This window comes from Toxorhynchites rutilus, chromosome 2 (genome assembly GCF_029784135.1).
Source record: "Toxorhynchites rutilus septentrionalis strain SRP chromosome 2, ASM2978413v1, whole genome shotgun sequence".
NCBI lineage: Eukaryota > Metazoa > Arthropoda > Insecta > Diptera > Culicidae > Toxorhynchites > Toxorhynchites rutilus.
Genome location: NC_073745.1, coordinates 314,098,985 through 314,123,948, shown reverse-complemented (window position 1 = coordinate 314,123,948; position 24,964 = coordinate 314,098,985). Strand labels below are relative to the sequence as shown.

The following is a 24,964-nucleotide window of genomic DNA, read 5'->3' as shown; positions in this document are numbered from 1 at the left end:
CAAACTGACGTCATTGCATTGTTTTGAGCTACACAACTGTGTGGGGAATCATCAAGCTAGGCTATCGTCGGCCCACCAAGAAAATAAATGCAAACTCTCTCCACAAAGGAGCTAAGCAAATCTAGACCGGCAATATTAACAGGAAGGGCTTCTGTTGAGAAGAGCGCAAAACGAAGATAAGTGTGTATATATAGAGTTGCTTCAAGCTATCGATGTATGGATATTCGTGTGCGTACGTGCGTGCTTCATAACCCGTACGTAAAAATAATGCATCTTCGCTACACCATTTGCATCTGCTCCCGTGTGCATTGGCCATGTCACGAAAAATTATTTGGGGCATACCAAACATCTTGAATGTCGTACTGGAATGCTAAAAGTTATTTGGGTTCGCGTGCCAGTCGCAAAACTGCCTCCAATTGGGATTACATTTGCGCTAATCTTGATCATAATGAAGCAATGCTATTCTTTTCGAGGTTGTCGAGATTAACAGAAAGAGTTTATTTCGTTTATTTAGTCACAAAGAAAGTAAATTTCGTTCTGTAATTTTGTATGTGATTTGGTTTCGCTTGTTTCGTTTCTTTTGAGAATAATGCAAAATGATGGAAATGTTTATAGTCTTAGTAACTTCAAGCCACCAATGTATGGCTCTGTATACATGCTATGGCGAACGCTTGTTTGGCGCTTGGTTTACGTTTTAAGAACGATGCCTAAAGCTGCGATTCCACTGAGGCAATACTAAATAACATGTAGCATGATGACATAACATTCTAATAAACAGTTATTTCCAAAATTTCACAGCATTATAAAATAGTATCCGAAGTTATAAACATACGACTTATATAAAATAACAGCGTAGTTCTACGTCAACAATGCGGTCGTATCTTGGACACAACCTCCTATTTTTTTTTAACAGTTTACTATTGGAAAAAGACAGAATAAATAAATATTGATTCCGAATTCTATCTGCTACTACAACTCTAACAACCAATTCAAAGTTCAGTTAAATTCGTATAACGAACACGTTTTTCACAGGGCCACCATTTGGAGTATTGAAAGAGTTAAAATTACAGATTTCTGCACAGTTACAAAAACACAATTCAAAAGCAGTTGCCCCTTATAATCCCCTAAAGTCCTACATCGAGATTCCGTCCATGGTACAAAGCCCCCCTACTTTTGAGGCGTAAAACATCGCAACGAAATACAACACTTTTTGTTTCTTGATTATTTTTTTGTAATGAACAATTGAGACTTCATATGAAAATGAAAAGACCAATTTCAATATATTTTAAGTACAATCTGTGAAATGTCCCGGTATACATTTGTGTTTTTCAGAAAAAAAAGTTGTATTTTTTATCTTAATTTATATCGCCTTCAAAATAGGTCAACTTTTTCTAACGAACAATCAAGCCATCGAAACAATTTTTATAGCTGTATTCAGGAATTGCCTTCAGTTCCACAGCGAACTCGTGTTTATGTGTTCAATGCTGTCTAAACGGGTAAAAGCGGTAATTTGATTTTCGTAGAAGTAGTTTTAAAACAATCGAATTATCAGACCATTTTTCGATTTCTTATAAGACCGCTGTTACGCCCTCCAGGCTGAGCCCACCTTAACATCCAAATGCCTATCCAAACCTCGTTCAGACTCTGACCTGGTTTGAGTTCAATGGATGGAAATGGGTGAAAAAGGAAACCATGGCAACCATTGTTTCAATGAAATAACAAGTAGTGGGCATAGTTAAAAATAAAAATCTAGAGACAGTTGGAAAAGAAACAAGCAAGTGTGCAGTTCAGGAAAAATTAAAGACTTAAATACGATTAGTAAGTTCCAATGATTGTCAGGTTAGATTAGCTTACTTACTTACCTTAAAAACACTCTAACATTATACTTTAAATAATCAGGTTTAGCTAGAAGGCAGATTTGATATCCCTGAGGTGGTTTCCAGAGAAAAAAGGCAACAGGAGTCACTAAAACGTAAGAAAATTATGTCAAAAATATTTCTTGTAACTAATAATCAAATTTCCATTAAAGGAAATTTTAGTCTACCCAGAAAAACGGTGGTGATTTTTATTTTTTTGGAAATCGAACTCCTGTTGGCGAAGTGAACAACCGCTTTTCAGAAAGGACCAACGCCATGAACCAGAACAAATAGTAGCCTAAGGGAGCTATGTCTAGGTAATATGGCGGTAGAACCTCCGAGTAAACTCTTTATAGGTAATTGTTAACATTCATTCCAGGCTTCAAATTTCATATGATAAGACTCTAAATTTAAAATCAGAAACGAACACCATCAGTAACTTTCATCAGTAAGAGAAGCTAGACGATATAGCTACAAAAGCTTGCAGAAACTCTTACTCAAACTAAAGCCCCATATTGATAAAACGGGTCAATGGTGTGATCATCTCGTATAGAAATCAACGAGCGTTATCATTGCTTTGTAGATCATCATAAAATCAATCGAAATTATTTAAGGGTGTTGAATTGAATACACTCGGGCCGCTAAAAAGCCTGTTCACACTTCGATACCCATCCCCATTGATTAATGACCAAAACTCATTAGTATTCAACAATGGCGGTGCTTTAAATAGCGTTCAGACACCATACATGAAATAATGATAGTCATTTGCACCCATGTAACAAACATGCCGTCAACTACAACGCATCAATTCAACTTCTAATCGGATGTCATTCATTGAAATTCATTCACAGGCCATCATTTAAGTACAAGGTTTGATGGAAAAATTCAAAAGGATTATTCTTTTTTAAATATTACGATGCGACTGTAAAAATACCGCTGCTAAATGAGACGTGCTGAACAAGGTGAATGTGTGTCTTTAGAGGTGAATTGTCTGATTTTATCAAATTTCATCTAGAATTGATATAAATCGTGCCATGGTTCAACTTCCACACCAGCGGCCAACAAAAAATAAGTAAATACAGATTTGTTCAAAATTCAATCAACGATCCTTTCCACAACATATTCCCTTTCCATGTGGCAACTACAATCAAAGGTAAACGCCTGAATGGACGTTTCCAGTGGAACTCGAGAGCACATCCGACTCATTCAAAATTTTCATCCGCAGATGTCGCTGTTGTTGAATAACCGTGCAATGAAATTAACTTGTAACCGACTAGACCCGAATTATTTGTATGGAATCATACATCAGATACATGATAATTGAGATTCAGCTTTCTTTCTGTTAAAATAGCTGATTCAATTCATCAAAATTTTGGATAATTTGTAACACAATGGGCCTGATTACGAACGTCACTTCGCGGTGAAAACGAAATGAATTGTTTGCAATTTGTATGCATTTTCTTCCGTTTTCACCGTGAAGTGATATTCGTGATCAGGCCCAATGAATCCAGCAGGACCCGCTGGGTTGCCTAATTCATATTTTTCATAAAAAACTGTTATTTGGGCTAAATTCGAACGAAGCGATCTTGAAGTGAAGTTATTGATCCATTTTATTTTATCATAAATTGTAGGGTCTAAGAACCTGTAGATATAATACCCGATGCTAAAAAAAAGAATCTAAAACATTGCTAGAATTCAAACAGGAACAATGGTAGAAGATTGGCCGCTTGCAAAGTATCCACGAATAGAAAACAGAAATATAAGAGACAACAGCCGCGATTGATATGTTACTGGATACAATTCAACAGGCCATAAACATGTTTAATGAATAGACGATAATGTTGTCCGCAAATATAATCCCATGTTTGCGGCGATCACGGGAGAGAGAGGTAAGCGCAAGAACGCGACATTACAGCCTTGCGCAAATAATAACCATTTGTATTCGTTGGCCGACGGGGGAAAGATTCACGGTGGTAAAAACAGGAGACGTCGATAAACCTTTTCCGTTTGTCGCACTCGCAGCGAAATGAGCAGATAATAGTAATGATGGATGCTGGAATTAAATTTATTACAAATAAATAGCCGCCATATACATTGATGATACCTCAGATCAACAGAGTGATGGACGATTCGTTCTTCCATATAAAGTGATTCTGGAATCAAGAAAAGCTTTTATTGCGATTAGTTATGCGAATAGGCTTCGCAGCTTACAGCGTGTATAAATATTAACTTGCTGATTTCTTTCGCCGAATGCATTTGCAGATGTGTCTAAAGAAATCATGGATAGTTGATCTTCTATAGGTAAGGATTGCCGTAGGAAACTTGTTTGTTGCTACCTGTTCATTTATTATGATGGGTTTTTTTTCAGACAAGATGTTTAATTATGTGCCTCCGATTGCTTTTTATTGAAAAGGGTCACTCAATTTAATGATGTGAGATGTATACATATTCATATCATTTCCATACGAATTGTGAAAGAACCTTCATTCATATTCGTATAAACATGTGGTAAGACTTATAATCGTGGTGTTGTTTCTAGAACAGTTTATAAAAAATTGTCACAATTATCCTTATCAAGCAAATGCCATGGCATTTGCTCATCTTCGATCTGCCTTAAATGGATTACATCATTTGTAAAATGGATATTCTCTAAAATTCAGGAACACATACTAGGAAACTTTACAGGCTGGAGCACCATTGATAACACGAATTTTTTTGAATCCCTATCAAAGCTTCTGGAGAACCCGACGAGAAGAAAATGTAGAAAGGTCTGTACGGATGGAAACGGATGATTACATGTCTCAAATATATGTTTTCCTTAAAGCTATCGATCTTCGTGTGTGATTGTCCCTATATCCTTATACCCACCTTTCCTTCCTTTGGGAGTCATTGGTCCCCTTGCTTTAAACAATAAAATAAGTTGAAATGTAAATACACTATGCGAGGGTCGTTAAAAAAATAAGTTTCAGTGCCTCAGAAATCGCGGAAAAAGAAAGTTACGACAAAAAACAAGGTGATTTTCGTAATCTACGTTTTACTTTCTATTTTTCTATATAATTGCCGTACAGTTCAAGACATTTTTCATAGCGTGGCACGAGTTTTTATATTTCAAGCGTGCGTAACGTCCAACTTTTTGAAGTACGATGTAACTGCGTCACGAATTTCTTCAGTGTTATCGAATCGTTGACCGCCGAACGTCTGTTTCATCACCGTACTATTGTGAAGTTTTGGACCGATTAAGAACCGCAATTAAGAACAAAGTGCCAGGTTTATTGACGAAAGGATAATAATGCGCGGCATTCATTCTGTGACGCAGTTCCATCGTACTTCCAAAAGCTGGACGCTACGCACTTCGCGCTCGGAATAGAAAAACTCGTGCCACGCTATGAAAAATGTCTCGAACTGTATGGCGATTATATAGAAAAATAGAAAATAAAACGTAGATTACGAAAATCACCTTGTTTTCTGTCCAAAGTTTATTTTTCCGCGATTTCTGAGGCACTGAAACTTATTTTTTGAACGACCCTCGTAGATATACAAATAGATTTAAGAATGAAGTGTGATCATCAACATTGTTACAATCCTTAAATCCCATCCTTATCCTGAAGAAAAAATATGTCACTCTCTTAAACTCAGGTAGACCGCGAGTAATCGGGTTTCTACCTTACTAACCTTAGATTTAAGAAAATTGTTTATGTATAGTTATAAAAATATAATTAAGAATTCGGCTCCTTAAAATTAATGTAACTGAGTCTGTAAAAATAAACGAATAATAATAAAAAAAGTGGTTATTTGGAAGACCTAGGTTAATCTATTGTATAGTATAGACCTAAATAATACAATGTCACAATCATTCGAATTCTTGAGTGGAAATGAACTTATGTCTTCTAGAGACAGTATATATACAAATCGCTTGAAGTTCTCCAGAATTTAAAATGAAAGTCGCTTCGTTGTTGAATTAATTGTATATTGTTTGAAAAAAGCAGGTGAATGATCGAGAGACAAAAGTCTTCGTTGATTACTAAGAACAGAAGAAAACGAATGACACTGAGACAAAAGCCTCACTTCTTTTGACGATATTTTCGGCCAATAGTCAGAATTTCATGGAAATAATATCTCTCAAAACCCACGTACGCTATCATACTGAAATGTCTTCACATATTTCATAATGTCTTCAAAACATCTTCACAAAATCAAATGTCTTCACAGTAAGTCGAATGTCTTTAAAATGAAGACATGTTTTCAAACCTGGCATCTCTGCATGGCGGAAAGAAACGAATTCATTTTGAGGGGAGTTACTTCAAAATGCAATGAAGGCCATTTGACGACGGAGAAGAATGAAGAGATAGTCGAGTCGTATAGGGAGATTGCGACTAAACGCCCGAATAACTGTTGATTCATTTTGCGAAGAAACAGCATGGACAGGCCAAAAGTCTGGACGCTGACTATCCTCAGTTGAATATGACTATGCCGAGACCTAGTCAGCATACCAAAGATGTTCGAGCCCGACACAATACAGGCCAAAGCTTAAATCATATTCTCAGCCGAGACGAATCTCTCCATAAACAAACAAAAAAGAAGATGAAACGCATATTTCACACATGATTCATCCGTCATCCAGTCATCCAGCTAAAGGGTGTCCCACATCAAAAACGCTTTAGAAAACTACCCATTGAGTGTTTTCTTTTAAGAATTTGCGTACAAGAAGTTTAGAATGTATTGTTTACACTGCACTTTTAACGCTGTCAGTTTTCCGAAAATTGGAAAAAATGGCGTCACCCAAAAGCAACTTCGAGAATTGATGTTGTGCAAGCACCTGGAAAATCCTCAACTCTCTCATCGGGACATCGAAAAACAACTCGGAAGTTGTGTGATTAAATATTACTACGAAACTCTGAGCATCGAACGGAAGGAGAAATGCGGCCAGAATGGATTCTTCTATTAGTGATCAGGATGGTCGCAAGGGTGTCGTGAGCGTTTAAACAGAATCCCAATGGTTCGGTCAGGAATGTGGTAAAAAAGTTGAATTTGTTTAAGACTTCCATTCAGAGAGGTAAGGACCGGGAGGGACTGCATACATACAAAGTGCTGAAGGCTCCAAATTGTGACAAACGGAAAAATACGGTGTGAAAGTCACTAGCCCGAAAACTGTATATCCAGATGCTGAAGGAGCCCTCTGTGAATCAACATGGATAATGAGACTTACGTGAAAGCGAACTGACCGGCAGCTTCCGGGGCTACTGTTCTTCACCGCACAGCATAAGTTTGATGTTCCGGAGGAAGTAAGGAAGCAGAAACTTTTGGCAAGCGATCTGCTCATGTGGCAAACGGAGAGCGGCGTTCGTAACTATCGGGACTGTAAACGGGTAGATCTACCTCAAGGGGTGTCTACCGAAGTGTCTGCATCCTGTGTTGAAGCAACACGAGGGCCCAACAATCTTCTGACTGGATCTAGCTTCGTGCCACTACTCAAAGCATGTATTGGAGTGGTACGGAGCCAACAGGGTTACTTTCGTACTCAAGAACATGAACCTCTCCAACGCACCGGAACTATAACCCATCGAAAAATACTGAGCTATTATGAAGCACTACGGAAACATCCCAAGGAGGTTAGGAGTTTAGTTTTAGTTCCAAATTTGCAAACCAACCAAACACATACTACATAGCAAATCCTTATTCTATTCAACAAACGCATAATTCATTGCACGGAATTGCAAATATCGGTGGTGTGTGATATCAGCATTAGGAATGGGTGTCGAATGCCGCTCGAGGCTTTGTTCGTACTGCAAACTTCACATCGGAACGAAAAAGTTGGACGTCGTGAAATACTTCGTGTACCGGCTGATCCGGCATTTACAACATCTTTGTCCTTCTGGAGAAAGACGATAGCGTCGAACGGAAGCCTGATTCCGGTACATCTCACACTCCAAGTTTCCGAATAAGGTACTTCTGTGGCTGACGATCAGCAAGAATAAAATGTCCAAGCCGTTGTTATTTCCTTCGAGGCTTGCGGTGAACAGTACGAAGTACCTACCGGAAGATGTCGCCTACATGAAGAAGTGTAGGTTCTGGCCAATTGCCAGAATTGCGTCGGAACATTTTTGTAGAAGGCTTAATGAACGAAGGATTTAACATGAATTCGGTCCATTGAATTATCTTTTGTAGTTTATTTTTCATCGCTTGATACAGACCTCTTTCACAATTTCATACACTAGCTTAGAGCCATACCAAGACCTGAGTCTATATATGAATTTCACGATAAAAATTAATGTTAATGTCGAAGACACAACTGTATTGTTGATGTAGTATTAAGAAATTATGTTATTTCATTTATTCGTTATTATTTTAGAATGCAGCGAAATTAGAGAATTAATGCCTGAAGTGACCTAATGACGCATTCCTATCTTGCAACTTGAATTTTCACTTGTAGAATCCATCGGTTCCGTCGTTTCCTGTACAGTAATTTGTCTTCACCTTTATTTTATTTGCTAGTTATGAACTTTGAAAAGGGAAATAAGAAACACATAGCCTTGAAAAAGGCTATTTGAAAATTGTAAAATCTAGTCTCAGTTGTAAAGTTGTAAAGTTGTAAAGTTGTAAATTGTGTGTTGATCCTAATGGCCAATTTCTTTTATGAACGTCAATGTTTATTTTTATTTATTTCAAATGTTAAAAAATTACATAATAATTATCCGAATATCGTTTCCAGCTTAAATTTCAAAGAAGCTATATCAATTACATTATGACATTGCATGCTGAATATTACATATTTTAGAAACATTTTCAGAATTATGATCTTTTTAGGTTTTCGTATGTTCGTCAATTGGGGTCTTAAGGCGCGTCCACATTATGCCGAATGATGCCGATCGGCCTGTACCAGGCGGTATATTCGGTTCGTTATGTAATGTGGACGCCCCATCGGGTGCACGAAGCCTAAGTCCCATCGGATGCACGAAACCGTCACGAACACTCGAAGCACGATGTCGTCAACGCTAATTTACTTAGTTTTTTTTTGTTCGACTTTTTCGAACTTGTTTCGGTTTGATTCGAGTCGGTTTCCCACACGTCAGCAAGCCCGGGCGGTACGTCCACATTTAGTCGGCTTTACCGGGCGGCCAAGGCCGATTGGCGTAATGTGAACGCGTCTTTAAAATCTCTCCTATCGAGAATCTTCGCCATCCATAGAGCAGAGTAATCAATTTCTGCTGTATTAGTCACCAAGCTGGCTCCACTCGTACGCAGCGGAATATTGTTATAGTTTATATATCTATCAGGGCTCAGCATAGTCATAGTTAACTGAGGATAGTCAGCTGACTATCTGACTGACTATATCCGTATTCAATTAGTAATGACTTTTGGCTTCTTCACGCAGTTTCTCCGCCAAAACGACTAAACAGTCAGTCGGACGTTTAGCCGCTATCTCCCTCTACCGACTCGACTATATCATTTCATTCTTCCCAGTGAAATTATCCTCGTTGTATTTTGGAGTGACTTGCCCCAAAACGAATTTGTTCGTCCCTTTCTCTCTCCCACGTACGTGTGCATGCACCGATGTTTGAGTTCAACGTGGTTTGACATACGTTACAGGTGAGCTAGATTCTTTTGTATCGTACACGAAAATTACTAACACGTATAAAATAGCGTGTAGTGTGTGTGTGCTATTTTGCACGCCTAATACTAACGCGAGGACCTTTTTAGAATGCTCGGTAAATGTCTAAATTCGTTGGTTTGAGTTCACGTTGTTAAAATAACCACTGACTGGACTAGTTCACCAGTGATCCTCGCTGGTCAACGCTAGTCAAGTCACTTTTTGTTGTGGGCGACTACCGAAGCAGTTCTAGTCGAAGCGAAGCTACTAAGAGTAGAGTCGGTCTTCATTTTTCACCTACGAAGATTTCGGTCCCTGATATCTATATCTACCTCCCACATTGCTGACAATCAGAGCATCAAACTACGAAATTTTTGAAAAGGCTATTTGAAAGATTCGAATATAATTCTTAGCCTTAAGGATGGCTGTTGGCTGCTCGCTTGCTGGAGCTAGACTGTGAGAGAACCGACTGTAATAGCTCTACAGGAAATACTTACTCCAAATAAGAGCCTCTACTGAGAAAACATCTCGAAGTACAGTAGGATCTGTTCGCGCTCGACTCAACCGCTCCGGCGTGACGTTATCGATGCACACATTGAGCGGCATGCGCATGCGCGGGACGGTTTTATTTCATCGCCGACAGCACCGCGCACCAAATTGCATCGCTAGTGTCACCCGTTCTTATACATATAAAAGGAGGTGGCATTCGCGGATGCATTCATTACAGGGACGAATGACCTTTGGGTAAAGTCCCTTTAAAAACAAGAACCAAACCGAATGCATTCATTCAGTTTTCAAACGTTATATGCACAACATCGAGAGAATAAAACAGCTAGTAGGAGAAAAGTAAAAAGAATTTGACATCCTTAGTGCACTCTTGCCTTTCAAGAAGACTGTTCAAGCTTAGGTCAATAATAGACTCGGTACCCTAAATGATTTGCCTACGCTCACACTTTATCGCGCAGATCATTATTATCTCAAAAATCTAATCTGCATACGCACAAAGCAGATAATAGTTTTATAATCCCTTTTGTCACAGAACGAAACGAAAGACAGATAAAACTAGATACACCGATAGCTTCAGCCTCTTTCTACGTAGATAGTTCACAGAGGACGCATCAAAAAATATATCGTCGGTCAAATACAATTTCGAGCAAAGGAATCGAATAGTTTTTTCCATTACTTATCCGCGCCAACAGTGTCCCGTCCACAATCCGGTGAACCAGTCGAATTTAGTTAGTTTCCCTACATTTTTATGGTCCTTCGAGAAACCGGATATGTGTAATTAGTGGCCAAAACTGGCAAAAGTGAACTGTTGGAGTGCGAATATCATGGACTTTCACATCGGACTGTGAACATCTACATCACCCTACGCGTGCGGAAGTTTCATCGGCGTCGATTGGTCTATCGGCGATTACGGGTCCAGCTGAAAAAAGGATTTCTTCTGCATAGATAGGATTTCGGCAACTTATATCGAACGTGGAGCTCTCGGCCGTGGCAAACGGATTTCATCCTCCTTCGTAAAATTATAGCGTGGCTCGCTAGTAGCGTGAGTATTCAGAAAAGAAAGGTGCGAATAGAAATCAATCGATATAGTGCATGTGAGTTTCAATTGCTGGATTATTAAAGAGTGATTTCATACAAAAAGTTTGAAATTCGAGAGGGTTAGTGATCTGAATAACGATAGAAACAAAATGGCGTCGTTACGTGAGCTCACCAAAGTTGAGCGTGGTTTCATCGATTCACTGAAGAATTTACAGAACTTCGTGAATGATTTTGATAATTCTCGTGATCATGTGAAAATTGAGTCTCGTTTGGAACATCTTGAGACATTATTCAAAAAGTTTCTTGATAATCGTGCAAAAATCGAAGCAATTCAGGAACAGGACTTAAGCCTGGTTGGTCAAACTAAGGACGAAAGAGAATCCGAAGTTATTAGAGACGTGGAATCGTCCAATAGAAAGACGCGCATTGAATTTGAAAATACGTATTTCGATATAAAGGATTTTTTCCTTTCTCTACGATTAAAACCGACAGCTGTGACTGATCTTTCCCCTCCGCCTTCCCATTCAACCGTATCCCGTGTTCATCTTCCGGTCTTCAGAATCCCTTTTTTTTGATGGTAGTGTGAAAGATTGGCTTAGTTTCCGGGATGCCTTCCAGAGTATGATCGATAAAGATGCATCGCTTACACCCGTTGACAAATTTAATTATCTGCTCTCTGTACTAACGAAGGAAGCAAAAACATTAGTTGAGTCGATCGAAGTAACAGTGTCAAATTATGAAGTCGCTTGGAAAATGCTACAAGAACGATTTGAGAACAAGAAAATTATCGCTAGAACGCTGATGGACGGTTTTTTGGATGCCGAACCCATCAGACGGGAATCTTACGATTCGTTAGTTACGTTGATAGATTCGTACGAACGCAACCTCCTCCAACTTAAGAAACTAGATCTTGATACTGATGGTTGGTCTCATATTTTGGCACACTTGTTGTATAAACGTTTGGATACAGAAACCCAAAGATACTGGGAGCGTCATCATAAATCTCGTGAGGTACCGCAATATCAAAATTTGTTGAAATTCCTTCGTGATCACCTGGCTACCCTACAACCTATAGCAGCGGCAAAGACTCGTGAACAAACTATCCGAAATGATACTCGCAGACTCTCAACGAAACAAAAATATGGATCGACACTCACAACTACAGCCACACAAAATAAATCTTGTCCACTATGTCAAAAACCATATCATTCTCCTTTCAAATGCGAATCCTTTGCTAAACTAAATCCCGTCCAAAGGCACGAAATGGTGAAAAAGACTGGTCTTTGCCTAAATTGCCTCTCCTTCTCCCATATGGTGAAGGCTTGTCCCAGTTCAGCCTGTCGCGTTTGTGGACAAAAGCACCACACAATGCTGCACAGGCGCTCCACTGATAGTAATTCCAACCGAGGACAAGAGATAGCTTCGTCACAATACGTTCCAATTACCACAACCCCTCGACCTCTACACTCATCGAACGCTCCAATCATATCGAACACACCTCACTCACAATCGCAAACCTTCGCTACTAGCCCAGTACCCCCAATCGTGTCACAATCACTTCCAGTGGGAGCCCACGCGCCGAATGCAGTTCGTGAAAATACATCCTCTTGTGGAAACGTTGTATTCCTGTCTACCGCAATAATCAAGATAGCAGATTCTCACGGCAACATTCATTTGGCCCGTGCTCTATTAGATAGCTGTTCCGAAAGAAATTGAATTAGCACACAACTGGCACAAAAGTTAATTCTTCATCGTCAAAACGATTCACTCTCTCTCCAAGGAGTTGGTCCAAGCATGATACATTCAAAGCAATCAGCCATGGTCAAGGTTTTGTCTCGTTACACCAACTTCGCAGTAGATTTGAAGTTCCATATTCTACCAGAATTCAAACCGATTATTCCGTCGAGTCGTTTATCGGTTTCACAATGGAAAATACCAACTTCCGTGGTCCTTGCCGATCCACGCTTCTTCGAACCCAGTCACATCGATGTTATAATAGGAGCTGAAATCTACCATCGTTTACTACTTGATGGCTTTATCGAGCTTGATTCAAATTTGCCCATTTTAAAGGAAACCGCCTTCGGCTGGATTGTATCCGGCAAATGTAGCAACACTATCAGCTGCCATTCCGCTGTCACCATGGTATGCAGCAATGCGGATTTAGAAAAGCAGATGATGCGTTTCTGGGAGATTGAATCATGTCACTCCAACAACATTCTTTCTGTGGACGAACAGCAGTGTGAACAATATTTTGCAGAGACGACCACGCGTGATGCCAATGGTAGATTTGTTGTATCCCTACCGACGAAGAAAACTGTTTTATCGAAGCTTGGAAGTTCTCGAGAAATTTCACTACGGCGATTTCTCTCACTCGAACGTCGTTTGCACGCAAATCCCGAGTTAATGAAATCGTATACGGATTTTATTCGAGAATATATCGAATTGGGACACATGACCTTAATCGATCCTAACGCTGATTTATTGTCTTCTACTATTCAACCTTATCATATGCCACACCACTGTGTTGTACGACCTGAAAGTTCAACTACGAAACTGCGCGTTGTGTTTGACGCTTCCTGTCCGACGGATACTGGTGTATCGCTCAACGATGCCCTCATGGTCGGTCCAGTCGTACAAGACGACCTCTACAATATCATCCTTCGATTTCGACTCTCACGGTACGCTATAGTCGCCGATTTGGAAAAAAATGTATCGGCAGATACTCATTCATCCAACAGACCGTCATCTCCTACGGATTTTATGGCGAAACAAGCCTAATGATCCTGTGGACACGTATGAACTTCGCACCGTTACGTATGGGACAGCGAGTGCCCCATTTTTAGCTACACGCTGCCTTCGGCAACTTGCGATGGAAAACGTCACCTCATACCCTACTGCGTGCGCTATACTCGATAAAAACTTTTATATCGATTACTTGCTTTGTGGAGTGGCATCAGAGCAAGAAGGCATCGTGCTTTGTAAGCAGCTAACTGATATTCTTCGTAGTGCTGGTTTCAAGTTGCACAAATGGGCGTCAAACAGCACACATATTTTAGAGAGCATACCAGCCGAATTGAGAGAAAATCGCAATGTTTTTGAACTCGATTCGTCATCACCTGTAAAAACTTTAGGTCTACTGTGGCAGCCAGCAGGAGACGTCTTCCGGTTTAAAATACCCTCCTGGAATTATAACGCTGTAATCACCAAACGACTTGTGCTCTCGGACGCAGCACGCTTTTTTGATCCCCTTGGGCTTGTGGGTCCAATTATAGTACGTTCGAAAATGTTTATGCAACAATTGTGGCAATCGAAAATATCCTGGGATTGTCAATTAGACTACAGTTTTGGAAAGAGTTCCGAAACGATCTGCAATCTCTAGAAGGTTTTGCCGTTCCTCGCTGGGTAGTCCCATGTAGTCAACCATACGTCATTGAACTACACGGCTTCTGCGACGCTTCAGAGAGCGCGTATGGAGCTTGCATCTACCTTCGCTGCATCTCCGAGAGTGGATCAACTTGTGTACACCTCCTCACGGCTAAGTCGAAAGTTGCACCGAAAGCTCAAGGAAAAGGTCAAAAAAGAATTTGTCTGCCTCGCCTCGAACTGTCATCCGCCCTCCTACTAACCCATTTGTATGAGAAGGTTAAGAGTGGTTTGAACCTCAACACACGTGACTTCTTCTGGTCAGATTCAATGATCGTCATCCATTGGCTAGCTGCATCGCCATCTCGTTGGAAGAGATTTGTAGGAAATCGCGTGGCGGAAATCCAGCAGATTACTGCCGCTGGAACTTGGGGCCATGTAGCCGGTTTTGAAAACCCTGCGGATGTAATATCTAGAGGCATGCTAGCTAGTCAACTGATCAAACACACTCTCTGGTGGAGAGGCCCACTTTGGTTGAGCACATCAAGTGAATTTCGACCAAATATTTTGCGTACTACCGACGATCAATTCGATAGTCAATTATTAGAAGAGAAACCATCGACTTCCCTAGCCACAGTTTCTCCCAGCAATATATTCGAATTTAAATCAACGCTTACCGGGTTAATTCGATTAGTTGCTCATCTCCGCCGATTTGTGTTCAACACTAGATTAAGAAACCGAAGTACACGACAAGTTGGACCCCTATCGACTGCTGAATTGGACATTGCTCTACAAAACCTAGTACGAATCGCTCAAAATGAATCATTCGGAGAAGACATCCGCTCAATTCGCTCATCTACACAAGTTAAAACCACTTCCAAATTGAAATCGCTTTCACCCATTCTGAAAGATGGCATTCTTCGAGCTCGTGGCCGTCTCAGTAATGCTTGCATCAACTACGATCAAAAACAACCAATGATTCTCGATCATGATCATCCTCTAACATTATTAATTGTTCGCCACTATCATATAAAATATCTACACGCTGGACCCCAACTGTTATGTGCAGCAGTTCGTTCAAGATTTTGGCCTCTTCGACTACGAAACATTGCCCGTAAAGTCGTGCACACCTGCGTCACTTGCTTTCGCAGCAAGCCTGAAGTTACCGAACAAATCATGGCGGATCTTCCACCAGCACGTGTAACCCCAACCATGCCATTCCTGAGAACAGGAATCGATTTTTGGGGACCACTATATTTGCGACCGCTTACCCGGAAACGTGCTCCAGAGAAGTGCTATGTTGCAGTTTTTGTCTGCATGTCAACGAAGGCGCTGCACTTCGAGTTAGTGGGCAATCTCTCCACAGACTCTTTCGTCGCAGCGCTCAAAAGATTTGCCGCCCGACGTGGCATACCACAAACAATTTTTTGCGACAATGCCACTAATTTTGTCCGCGCTAGACGATTATTGAACGAATTTTTGCAGTTATTCCGAACACAGCAAAGTCGAGATCAAGTTGTAAAACTGTGCTCAGACGAGGGCATAGAATTTCGATTCATTCCGCCAAGATCTCCTCATTTTGGGGGAATTTGGGAAGCTGCGGTGAAATCCCTAAAACATCACCTGTATCGCACTCTTAAAAACGCTTTAGTAACCGCCGAACAAATGGAAACATTACTGTGTCAAATCGAGGCGTGTTTAAACTCACGGCCTCTCACACAGCTTAGCAGTGACCCTCAGGATCTGAACGTCCTTACACCAGGACGTTTCTTGATGCATAGATCGCTAACCGCGATACCTGAACCGTCTTATGAGGAAATTTCATTGGGAAAGCTTTCACAGTGGCAACTAGTTCAGGAATTCCTTAGACGCATATGGCAACGATGGTCAACGGAGTATCTCGCCGACCTACAGCAACGAACCAGATGGACCCGAAGACGCAACAACATCCAGATTGGTACCATGGTGTTGGTCAAGGAGGATCATCTCCCTCCAATGAAGTGGCGATACGGCCGTATCGTAGAAGTTTTCCCTGGCAACGACGGCTGTATACGTGTAGTCAACATCCGGACAAAAGATGGCATATTCAAACGAGCCATTACACGCATCTGTGTTCTCCCAATTCAGGACAATCTGCAGCGCAATGCAGAGTCATCATAGGTCCAGTTGTTCGCGGATCCAGAAAACAAGCAGTGTTGGATGGGAGAGGGTCTTATGGCCCTCTCACATGCTAAGTATCCCTGTTCCATTCACTATATTTTGATTTGGTCTCGGCCTAAATACTATACATTGGCAGATGACGACACTATCCCGCAGACGAATCCACATCCAACCTGGCATCTCCTGTGAAGACGACCCGTGCAAGATCCGGCAGGAACCTTTCCCGACACCTCACCCCGCAGCCGTTGAAAGAAGCAATCCTGTCATCGAGTAACTAATATGTCAAACATGAAAACAGCGTAGATAGTTATTGTTTTCGCTCTCATCGCCATTATTCTTTTGCGAAAAATAACATTGAAATGAATTGAAATCAAATACCGACATGTATCTAGTAAGATTGATAGCCCCCACTATTAATACGCATGAAAAAAAAAATGTATTGAAATAGAATTTCAATGGTGGGTGGTATGTTCAAGCTTAGGTCAATAATAGACTCGGTACCCTAAATGATTTGCCTACGCTCACACTTTATCGCGCAGATCATTATTATCTCAAAAATCTAATCTGCATACGCACAAAGCAGATAATAGTTTTATAATCCCTTTTGTCACAGAACGAAACGAAAGACAGATAAAACTAGATACACCGATAGCTTCAGCCTCTTTCTACGTAGATAGTTCACAGAGGACGCATCAAAAATTATATCGTCGGTCAAATACATTTTCGAGCAAAGGAATTGAATAGTTTTTTCCATTACTTATCCGTGCCAACAGTGTCCCGTCCACAATCCGGTGAACCAGTCGAATTTAGTTAGTTTCCCTACAAAGACCTTCGTGGAAACCATTGCCTGCCTTTTTCAAGGCGGAAGAAAGAGTATATTTACACACAGTTGAAACGTTTTTCCGTGTTTACAGTCCACTGCCTTGGCGCTGAGGAACGCGCCAACAGGATCTATTGATTAGGCACCTCACTCCTGGTAGGGATGGTACTGTCATTCGAAAACCATTGACATTGTACACAGAATTTACAAACCTTTGGCGTAGAGTTCATATCCAATTTGCAAGATTCAATGAGATTTTGTAAGTGTTACTTTCAACTCGCTGAATTTTCTGGAGACGGATAAAATTGAAAAATCGTTATCATCTGAAAATCTTCTCTTTCTTCACTCAATCATTTTTTCAATAATTGTGCGATTAGACCAAAGGTTCATTGTAGGAAAAGAATCGCTTCCTCGAGAGTATGCTCATTTGATACATAGGTAAGGGCTGATTCTCGATTTAACTATACAAACTATTTGTTTTACACATTAACCCATTTTTTCCCATTAACTGGAACATGGCGTTCCTTCAAACAAACTCGAGAAACTGAATACGAATAATTTATTTATTTCACTCCATACCACTAATATTGTCGCTGCTGTCGATCTTACAAACTAAAACGCTATTTTTTTGTGTTTCCATTGCTTTTTCATCATTTTTTTTTTTTGTTGGCTTTTGCACGTTGGTCATGAAAATTTAATCCTATTTGTAGCTGTTCGTATGTTCCACTGTGCCCCCATTATTTGCCCTATCGTGTATGTGTTTCTCCTAACATTGAGAGCAGCATGCAGAGTCTCGTAGATCTTCGCAATGATCTTTCCCGATCTTTCCCGATTGACAGAATACCATTAGGATGATCTACAAAATAATCTCCACAGTTGAAATAGTTAATTTAGCTTTGTACCGGAGCCTACGGGGCATAGTGGAATGAGATTCAAGTCTTTTCAGTTTCCGTCACTTTCCGTTAGAGCTGATGCTGAGAACGTAAGGTTCCCCGCCGGCAGGACTGTTGATCTGCAGACTAATAGTAGAAAAATCTGTATGGCGATGGGGCTCCGTAGGATGGATAATTGTAATAGCTTGGGTAGGCAGCAGCCGAAGCGGCGGCTGCGGCGGCAGGATTGATGGCAGTCGGATAAAAGGATCGCTGTGGATAATCATACTGCTGAAAAGAATGCGGAGCGGCAACGGCGGCACTGGCCAGATATGGGTTATACTGGGGCTGAAATGTCATCTGCTGCTGGTATGATGCTGCCAAGGCGGCCAACGGGCTTTGATACGCTGCGTACGGGTTCCAGCTGTAGTATGGCATCACGGTTGGGGCGTATACCGGGATCTGGGGTCCGTTCATATAATCATTCATTACAGGATACGCTTGGGGGACGACCGTTGGGGGCTGGAAGGCGATTGACTGCACACTAGGCGACGCTTGCTGCTGCTGTTGTTGCTGTGCGGACGAAGTCTTCAACCGCAGACTATTGATAAACTTTTCAGAGTCAAATGGATGTCCATAGGCTTGGGTCATTGCCTGTTGCCGAGCATCGTCAATTTCCGCTTCAATCTCATTCTGCGAAACGCGAGCTTCCTGAAATCCAGGTCCCACCAATAATCCCGCGGTGATATCTTGGTCGGCTGCAACCAGACCATACTTTCCCTTCGTAACTAGCTTTTTGTTAGCAGCAACTGGCAAACCCAGCGCACCAATTTCGCTTGGTTTCACTCCGGCAATCGCGGTGGCCACCGGACGGGCCACAGCAAGTCCTCCGTCTCCGACGACAGCAGTGGCGATCGGCTTCGAAGAGGCGACTCCTCCTTCACCGGCAATGGCGAGACCTGTAACGGGGTTGGGAAATGATTATTCTGTTTGTCTCGAGTTTGTTAGCTTCATGTGATTGTGTTTAATTGAAAGGTGAAATTAATTTTAATAACATGACAACAACATGTATTTTTTAATCACGTGTATTTTAATAAGTACAACACGTATGAATTAAATATTAAGTATAAGTATATTAATAATTGGATGAAGAGAAAGAAAATTATGGGCTCTTCGAAACGGTTAAAAAAACAAAAAAAAAAGTAGAGCTCAATCCACTTCTTATTAATTTCACCATCTTTGATCAGAAACCGCACTAGGATTGGGCGATCTTGGATCGATATTTAGAAGATCGATTTTTTCCTCTCGATTTCCGATTTTTTTGAATCGATTTTTCGTACCCGAAAAAAACGTGAAGATCGATCTTTTTCTCTCGATTTTTTCGATCTCACAATTTTTTATATCAGTTTTTTTCACTGATTTCAATCTCGCCACCTGACGAATTTTATATACATAATGTCAACGTTTGGATCGCTTTCGAGGATGTCAAATTAGTGATTGTGAACACGGTGAAGCTGCTGTGTATGTTTGGTCTAGAATTGGGCGATCTTGGATCGATATTTAGAAGATCGATTTTTTTTCACTCGACTTTTTCGATCTGAGACAAACTTTTTTGTGAATTTGTTTTCCAGTATACATCGGTTTTAATCTTACTAAAGATTGCCTGACAAATTTACATAATGGCAACATTTGACCGCTATGAAATACTTCAGAGCGGTCAAACGTTACCATTTGACTTGCTAACAAAGTCAGTTTGATCATTCTTCGATTTCATTCCGTACAAATTCTGACATGATCGGAACTAGTGACATCTACTAAGGGTTGTTGTTGAGCTTCTAATGATACTCTTTCAATTAATTTATTTCATGATGAATTTAATCAGTAGATCGATCCCTATGTCGTTCAGAAAACCGATTCGTCGAGATCGATTTTTTCATAAAGATCGCACAATCCTAGACCACACAGACTGATTAGACATCTTTAATCCTATCTTTAAAAAACTAGTCTGGCTAGTCTTCGAAAAAACTGCACTTCAAAAGATATAAGCAATAGAAATTTGAAATATCTGAAATTAGTTTTTGAAATAGTTGTCTCTGTGATGTAGCTCAGTAAATATTCTCACATGGAAGATATGTTATCAATTTTAGCAGAATAGGTTGAGTAGTACTTGTGATAGCTTCGGATGACAAAACTATATAGCCAAATTGGGCGAACAACAGCAAAAACAACAAATCGAACATGGTACAAATGATGGAAGCTACCTGAAATCACAATTTTCAGTATCATATGAACAAACTAAATTTCGACTGATTTTTTAGAAGGGCGCATTCAAAATCATTGATCTTAATTTCAAAAAGACTGAACTCAAAATCCGGATGTCTGGTTAAATATGATGCTTGACAAAGTTGTTGGGAAATAAATGAACCATTAATGAAAAATTACATTTCAAAAACCATGTTAATCTTACTCATAAATTGCAATTAATATTAAAATCTTTTATATCTCAAAATACAAAAACATTCTTATTGGAAAGCCCTTCCAACTTTACAAAGTTTCACGAACAGTGGTGCCGTGGTAAACTCACCAAAATGGAGATATGAATATTTGAATTTTTTTTCTAATCAGACACCTGGATTTGGAGTTACGATTTTTTGAAAGAAATATCAATTATTTTGAATACGGCCTTTTAAAAAATCAGTCGCAATTTAAATTGGTCATATGGTCGGTATTAAGTCAGACCGGACCATGTGACATTTTTATTATTTTTATGTTTTCATTGAGCATTTGAAACAATTTCGATACGTTATTCCTGCTGCTCGCGTGATTTTCCAAATCTGTCAATAACTCTAATATTTCAATTTTGCGAATTGGTCCTCTCTGACTTAACACCGACCATATGAAAATTGTAATTTTAGGTAGTTTCCATCATAAATACTCAATTTCAAAAAAGTCTGAGAGCAAACATTATTATTTTTATCAACCCCAAAATAATGTTTATATTTATTTTAATGGCCTTCGTTTAAGTATCAAAAACAGTTTCACGCCTAGTGAAGTAGCAAAATAATTAAGGAAAGACCAAATGATCATTCAAGAAATTCTTCAAAGTCGCAAACTATTTCGTATTTCAAGATATTTCAAGTTAGATATTTATGATCTTCATCTCAGTCTTTTTTTTTCTTAAAGATAATAGATGACAACATTGTCTAGTTTAAATGGAACCATATTTTCCATTATCGTTGTTTCATTTTTATATTTGATTTGAGCGTTTGTTGCAATACACAAATAATAGTTATCGTTCTGTAAACGAGAATTTTTTTTCATTGAAAAAAGTACCAACGTGCTATGAAGAAACAAAGGAAAGTGTGTACCAATATTTTGATATGATATTTTTGTCAATAATATATTACATGATTCATCGCATCAGGCAATGAATTTTTCAATTGAACACCTGACGGCAGAGGATATCCAAGGTAAACGAAAAACACCTCTACAATTAAACTAAGCAAAGATATCTGACCAAATAGGCTTTCAAATAAAATATTTTTCAAATTATAAAATTCTATGAGACGTAGTTCGTCACTTAAGCAATTCATTGAGACGCCCTTTTGGAGATTTGGAGAAATCCAGAAATCCAAAATATACAACTGGATCGACAAATACGTAAAGAGCGTAGGGAAAGTGGAGATAAGACGGACATGCTAAGCAAAACTTCAATTGTATATTTGTTTCGCTAAACATGAATGCTTTTTTATACAAATCAATATACTGTTTCTCGAAATAATCCGTCGAATGTTCTACAAAAAAGTGTTTTTCAATGTTTTTTACTGGAATTAAAACAGATAGAAAAATACAACACTTTTTTCAATGCGGGTAATATGAACATATAGTACTTCCGACTGCCCTCGTAAAAAGCGTAGAAGTTTATCGCTCGTGAGAGGAATAATTTAAATGTTAAATGATGGAAAATCGAATGAATCCACCCAGAAATGCTATCGTGCTTTTCATCAGTATAAACGGACAGACCCTCAACTATTTTGCTTTTGATTCCAGTCAGCGATTTCCAGAATCCAGTTTGACTATTTGATTTCCGTTTATAGACGCAGGGCATTCCTTGGGAATAGAATAAACAGACTTATCGTAGTCCATCTCACTCCCACTGGCAACTGGTCGTTTCACCCACCCGTACAATTATTTCAATAATTTAATTTTTCCACTCATTTACCTTTCCGAATATACCAAATATCCCCTCTTTGTTAACTCACAAATCGAAATATAACCATCAGCGAATTAAATTTTGAAGTCAAATCACTCAAAATGCTTAATATCGAAGCAGTAAAAATTACATCCACACGCGGAATCACGTTTGATTTTCAGTTTTTGGTCACGTGTACATTTTCCTCAGTACAATATATGCTACTAGTTGACCCGGCAAATTTTGACTCGCCCGAAATTGATATTTTTATATAAATACTTTTAAATAGTGACGTTTCCTTACTGAGCGAACGTTCGTAAATCCAATCGCAAAACTCTCCTTTGACTCTTTACAATTTCCTTTCACTATAAATTTCATTGCACTTCTACCAAAATTTGTCATTATAATAAAAAAATATTTTCAGACACAAATCTCGTTCAAAATTCACTTGCAAATAACATGTTTCTCCGTTGTACGTAATACATGTTCGATACAAATAGCGAATTTGTTTTTAAAACTAAGTCAGTGCCAAACTGACTCTGTAATAAAAAAACGTTTTCAGATTCACGAATGCGGTGGTTTGTTGGTGTGCGTTATATAGTCTGATTTGTTTATATTTGCGACGACAAATGTACAGTGTCGACGTCTGGTTGCGATATTAGTGCTTGGGAGGTAAATTATTCTCTATCAGATCAGAAGGGCCAAGTGCAGTGTAAAAATATAAAAATTTGAAAATCATATTGTTTGATTACCTAACACATGTAGTTCTGACACTCACTTAACCATTTGTCGATGCATTTCCAGTTTGTTCCACAAATAATTGCTATTATAATATAAAATCTTCTTTAGACACAATTTTCGTTCAATATGTTTCTGCGATATCGGAAAAACCTCTTATTTGATCACATAATATAAATATTCGATACGTTAAAGTAAATTTTCATTCATAATTTTGATTTTGAAAGCAGGTTTATTCCACCTGAATATCCATCATTATTTTCGCCTCCCAATGAAAGCACACGTAACTTAATGCCGTCTACTCGAATATACTCTTCAAAATCAGAATCCGAATTGGATTATGATTCCAATAATACAAAAGCAAAAGCAGCAGGTTTTCCATTTTCATAGACTTTATTTTTAGATTTTCCAAAACAATACTCGGAACTTGACAGTTCAGTATAGTTGTATTGGTGAATCCGAGTGCCAATCCGTGAAACATCTCAGTGCGAAATTAACAGCTTTCGGGGCGAACTAAAGGGTGTGTCACATCAAATTGCATCACGGAAAAAACGCTGTAGAAATTCGCCCAGTAGACCGATCCTTTTGAAAATTTTAGACAGTAAAATAAAAACTATTAAACAACTTTTGGCATTTTCTTTTTATTCATACTTCGAGCCCAAGCCCGTATGCTCGCACCTTCCTCTTTACCCCGTCCATAAGGTTCTGTACAACGTTAGGTTGTAGTTTTTTTGAACAGAAATCCATTTTCTCTTGAAGTCCGCCTCCGATTTGACAACTTTTGGATTCTTCCGGAGGGCCTGCTTCATAATCGCCCAATATTTCTCTATTGGACGAAGCTCCGGCGCGTTGGGCGGGTTCATTTCCTTTGGCACGAAGGTGACCCCGTTGGCTTCGTACCACTCCAACACGTCCTTTGAATAGTGGCACGAAGCGAGATCCGGCCAGAAGATGGTCGGGCCCTCGTGCTGCTTCAATAGTGGTAGTAAGCGCTTCTGTAGGCACTCCTTAAGGTAAACCTGGCCGTTTACCGTGCCGGTCACGAAGGGGGCGCTCCGCTTTCCGCAAGAGCAGATCGCTTGCCACACCATGTACTGTTTGGCAAACTTGGATAGTTTCTGCTTGCGAATCTCCTCCGGAACGCTGAATTTGTCCTCTGCGGAGAAGAACAACAGGCCCGGCAGCTGACGAAAGTCCGCTTTGACGTAGGTTTCGTCGTCCATTACCAGGCAATGCGGCTTCGTCAGCAATTCGGTGTACAGCTTTCGGGCTCGCGTCTTCCCCACCATGTTTTGCCTTTCGTCGCGGTTAGGAGCCTTCTGAACCTTGTATGTACGCAGGCCCTCCCGCTGCTTGGTCCGCTGGACGAATGAACTTGACAAATTCAGCTTATTGGCGACATCCCGGACCGAACTCCTCGGATCACGTCTAAACTGCTTAACTACGCGCTTGTGATCTTTTTCACTGACGGAGCATCCATTTTTGCCGTTCTTCATCTTCCGGTCAATGGTTAGGTTCTCGAAGTATCGTTTTAGTACTCTGCTGATCGTGGATTGGACGATTCCCAGCATCTTACCGATGTCCCGATGTGACAACTCCGGATTCTCGAAATGAGTGCACAGGATTAATTCACGACGCTCTTTTTCGTTCGACGACATTTTTCCAAATTTACGAAAAATTGACAGTGAAGCATGGCCAACGTGATCTATACACTCTTATCTGATTATAAGCGAAAACTGATGATATAATTCCTAAAAATTAAATTTCTACAGCGTTTTTTCCGTGATGCAATTTGATGTGACACACCCTTTAGTGCGACACTCAGTGAAT

General features: G+C 39.8%; 4 protein-coding genes and 1 long non-coding RNA gene across 5 annotated transcripts in view; 4 read left to right on the top strand and 1 right to left on the bottom strand.

Annotated features, from left to right (window-relative positions):
• The first annotated feature begins 1,767 nt into the window (after positions 1–1,767).
• On the top strand, positions 1,768–2,725 carry LOC129764276 (uncharacterized). Its single transcript, XR_008741098.1, has 4 exons — positions 1,768–1,839; positions 1,900–1,972; positions 2,030–2,173; positions 2,236–2,725. It is a non-coding gene; the product is annotated as an uncharacterized LOC129764276 (long non-coding RNA).
• Positions 2,726–10,296: 7,571 nt separating this feature from the next.
• On the top strand, positions 10,297–12,714 carry LOC129767557 (uncharacterized). Its single transcript, XM_055768576.1, has one exon. It carries the CDS (start codon positions 11,611–11,613, stop codon positions 12,703–12,705), a length of 1,095 nt encoding a protein of 364 aa, XP_055624551.1. The 5' UTR covers positions 10,297–11,610; the 3' UTR covers positions 12,706–12,714.
• A 93-nt stretch (positions 12,715–12,807) lies between these two features.
• On the top strand, positions 12,808–13,767 carry LOC129767054 (uncharacterized). The gene has a single exon (XM_055767669.1). The coding sequence runs from the start codon at positions 12,808–12,810 to the stop codon at positions 13,765–13,767; it is 960 nt and encodes a 319-aa protein (XP_055623644.1).
• Positions 13,768–14,682: 915 nt separating this feature from the next.
• On the top strand, positions 14,683–16,512 carry LOC129767053 (uncharacterized). Its single transcript, XM_055767668.1, has one exon. It carries the CDS (start codon positions 14,683–14,685, stop codon positions 16,510–16,512), a length of 1,830 nt encoding a protein of 609 aa, XP_055623643.1.
• A 1,364-nt stretch (positions 16,513–17,876) lies between these two features.
• LOC129767556 (uncharacterized) overlaps positions 17,877–24,964 on the bottom strand; it is a 79,642-nt gene continuing 72,554 nt past the window's right edge. Inside the window, exon 5 of the mRNA XM_055768572.1 lies at positions 17,877–19,163. Coding sequence (XP_055624547.1) covers positions 18,352–19,163 — 812 coding nt within the window. The 3' untranslated portion in view covers positions 17,877–18,351. The remainder of the gene's footprint in view (positions 19,164–24,964) is intronic.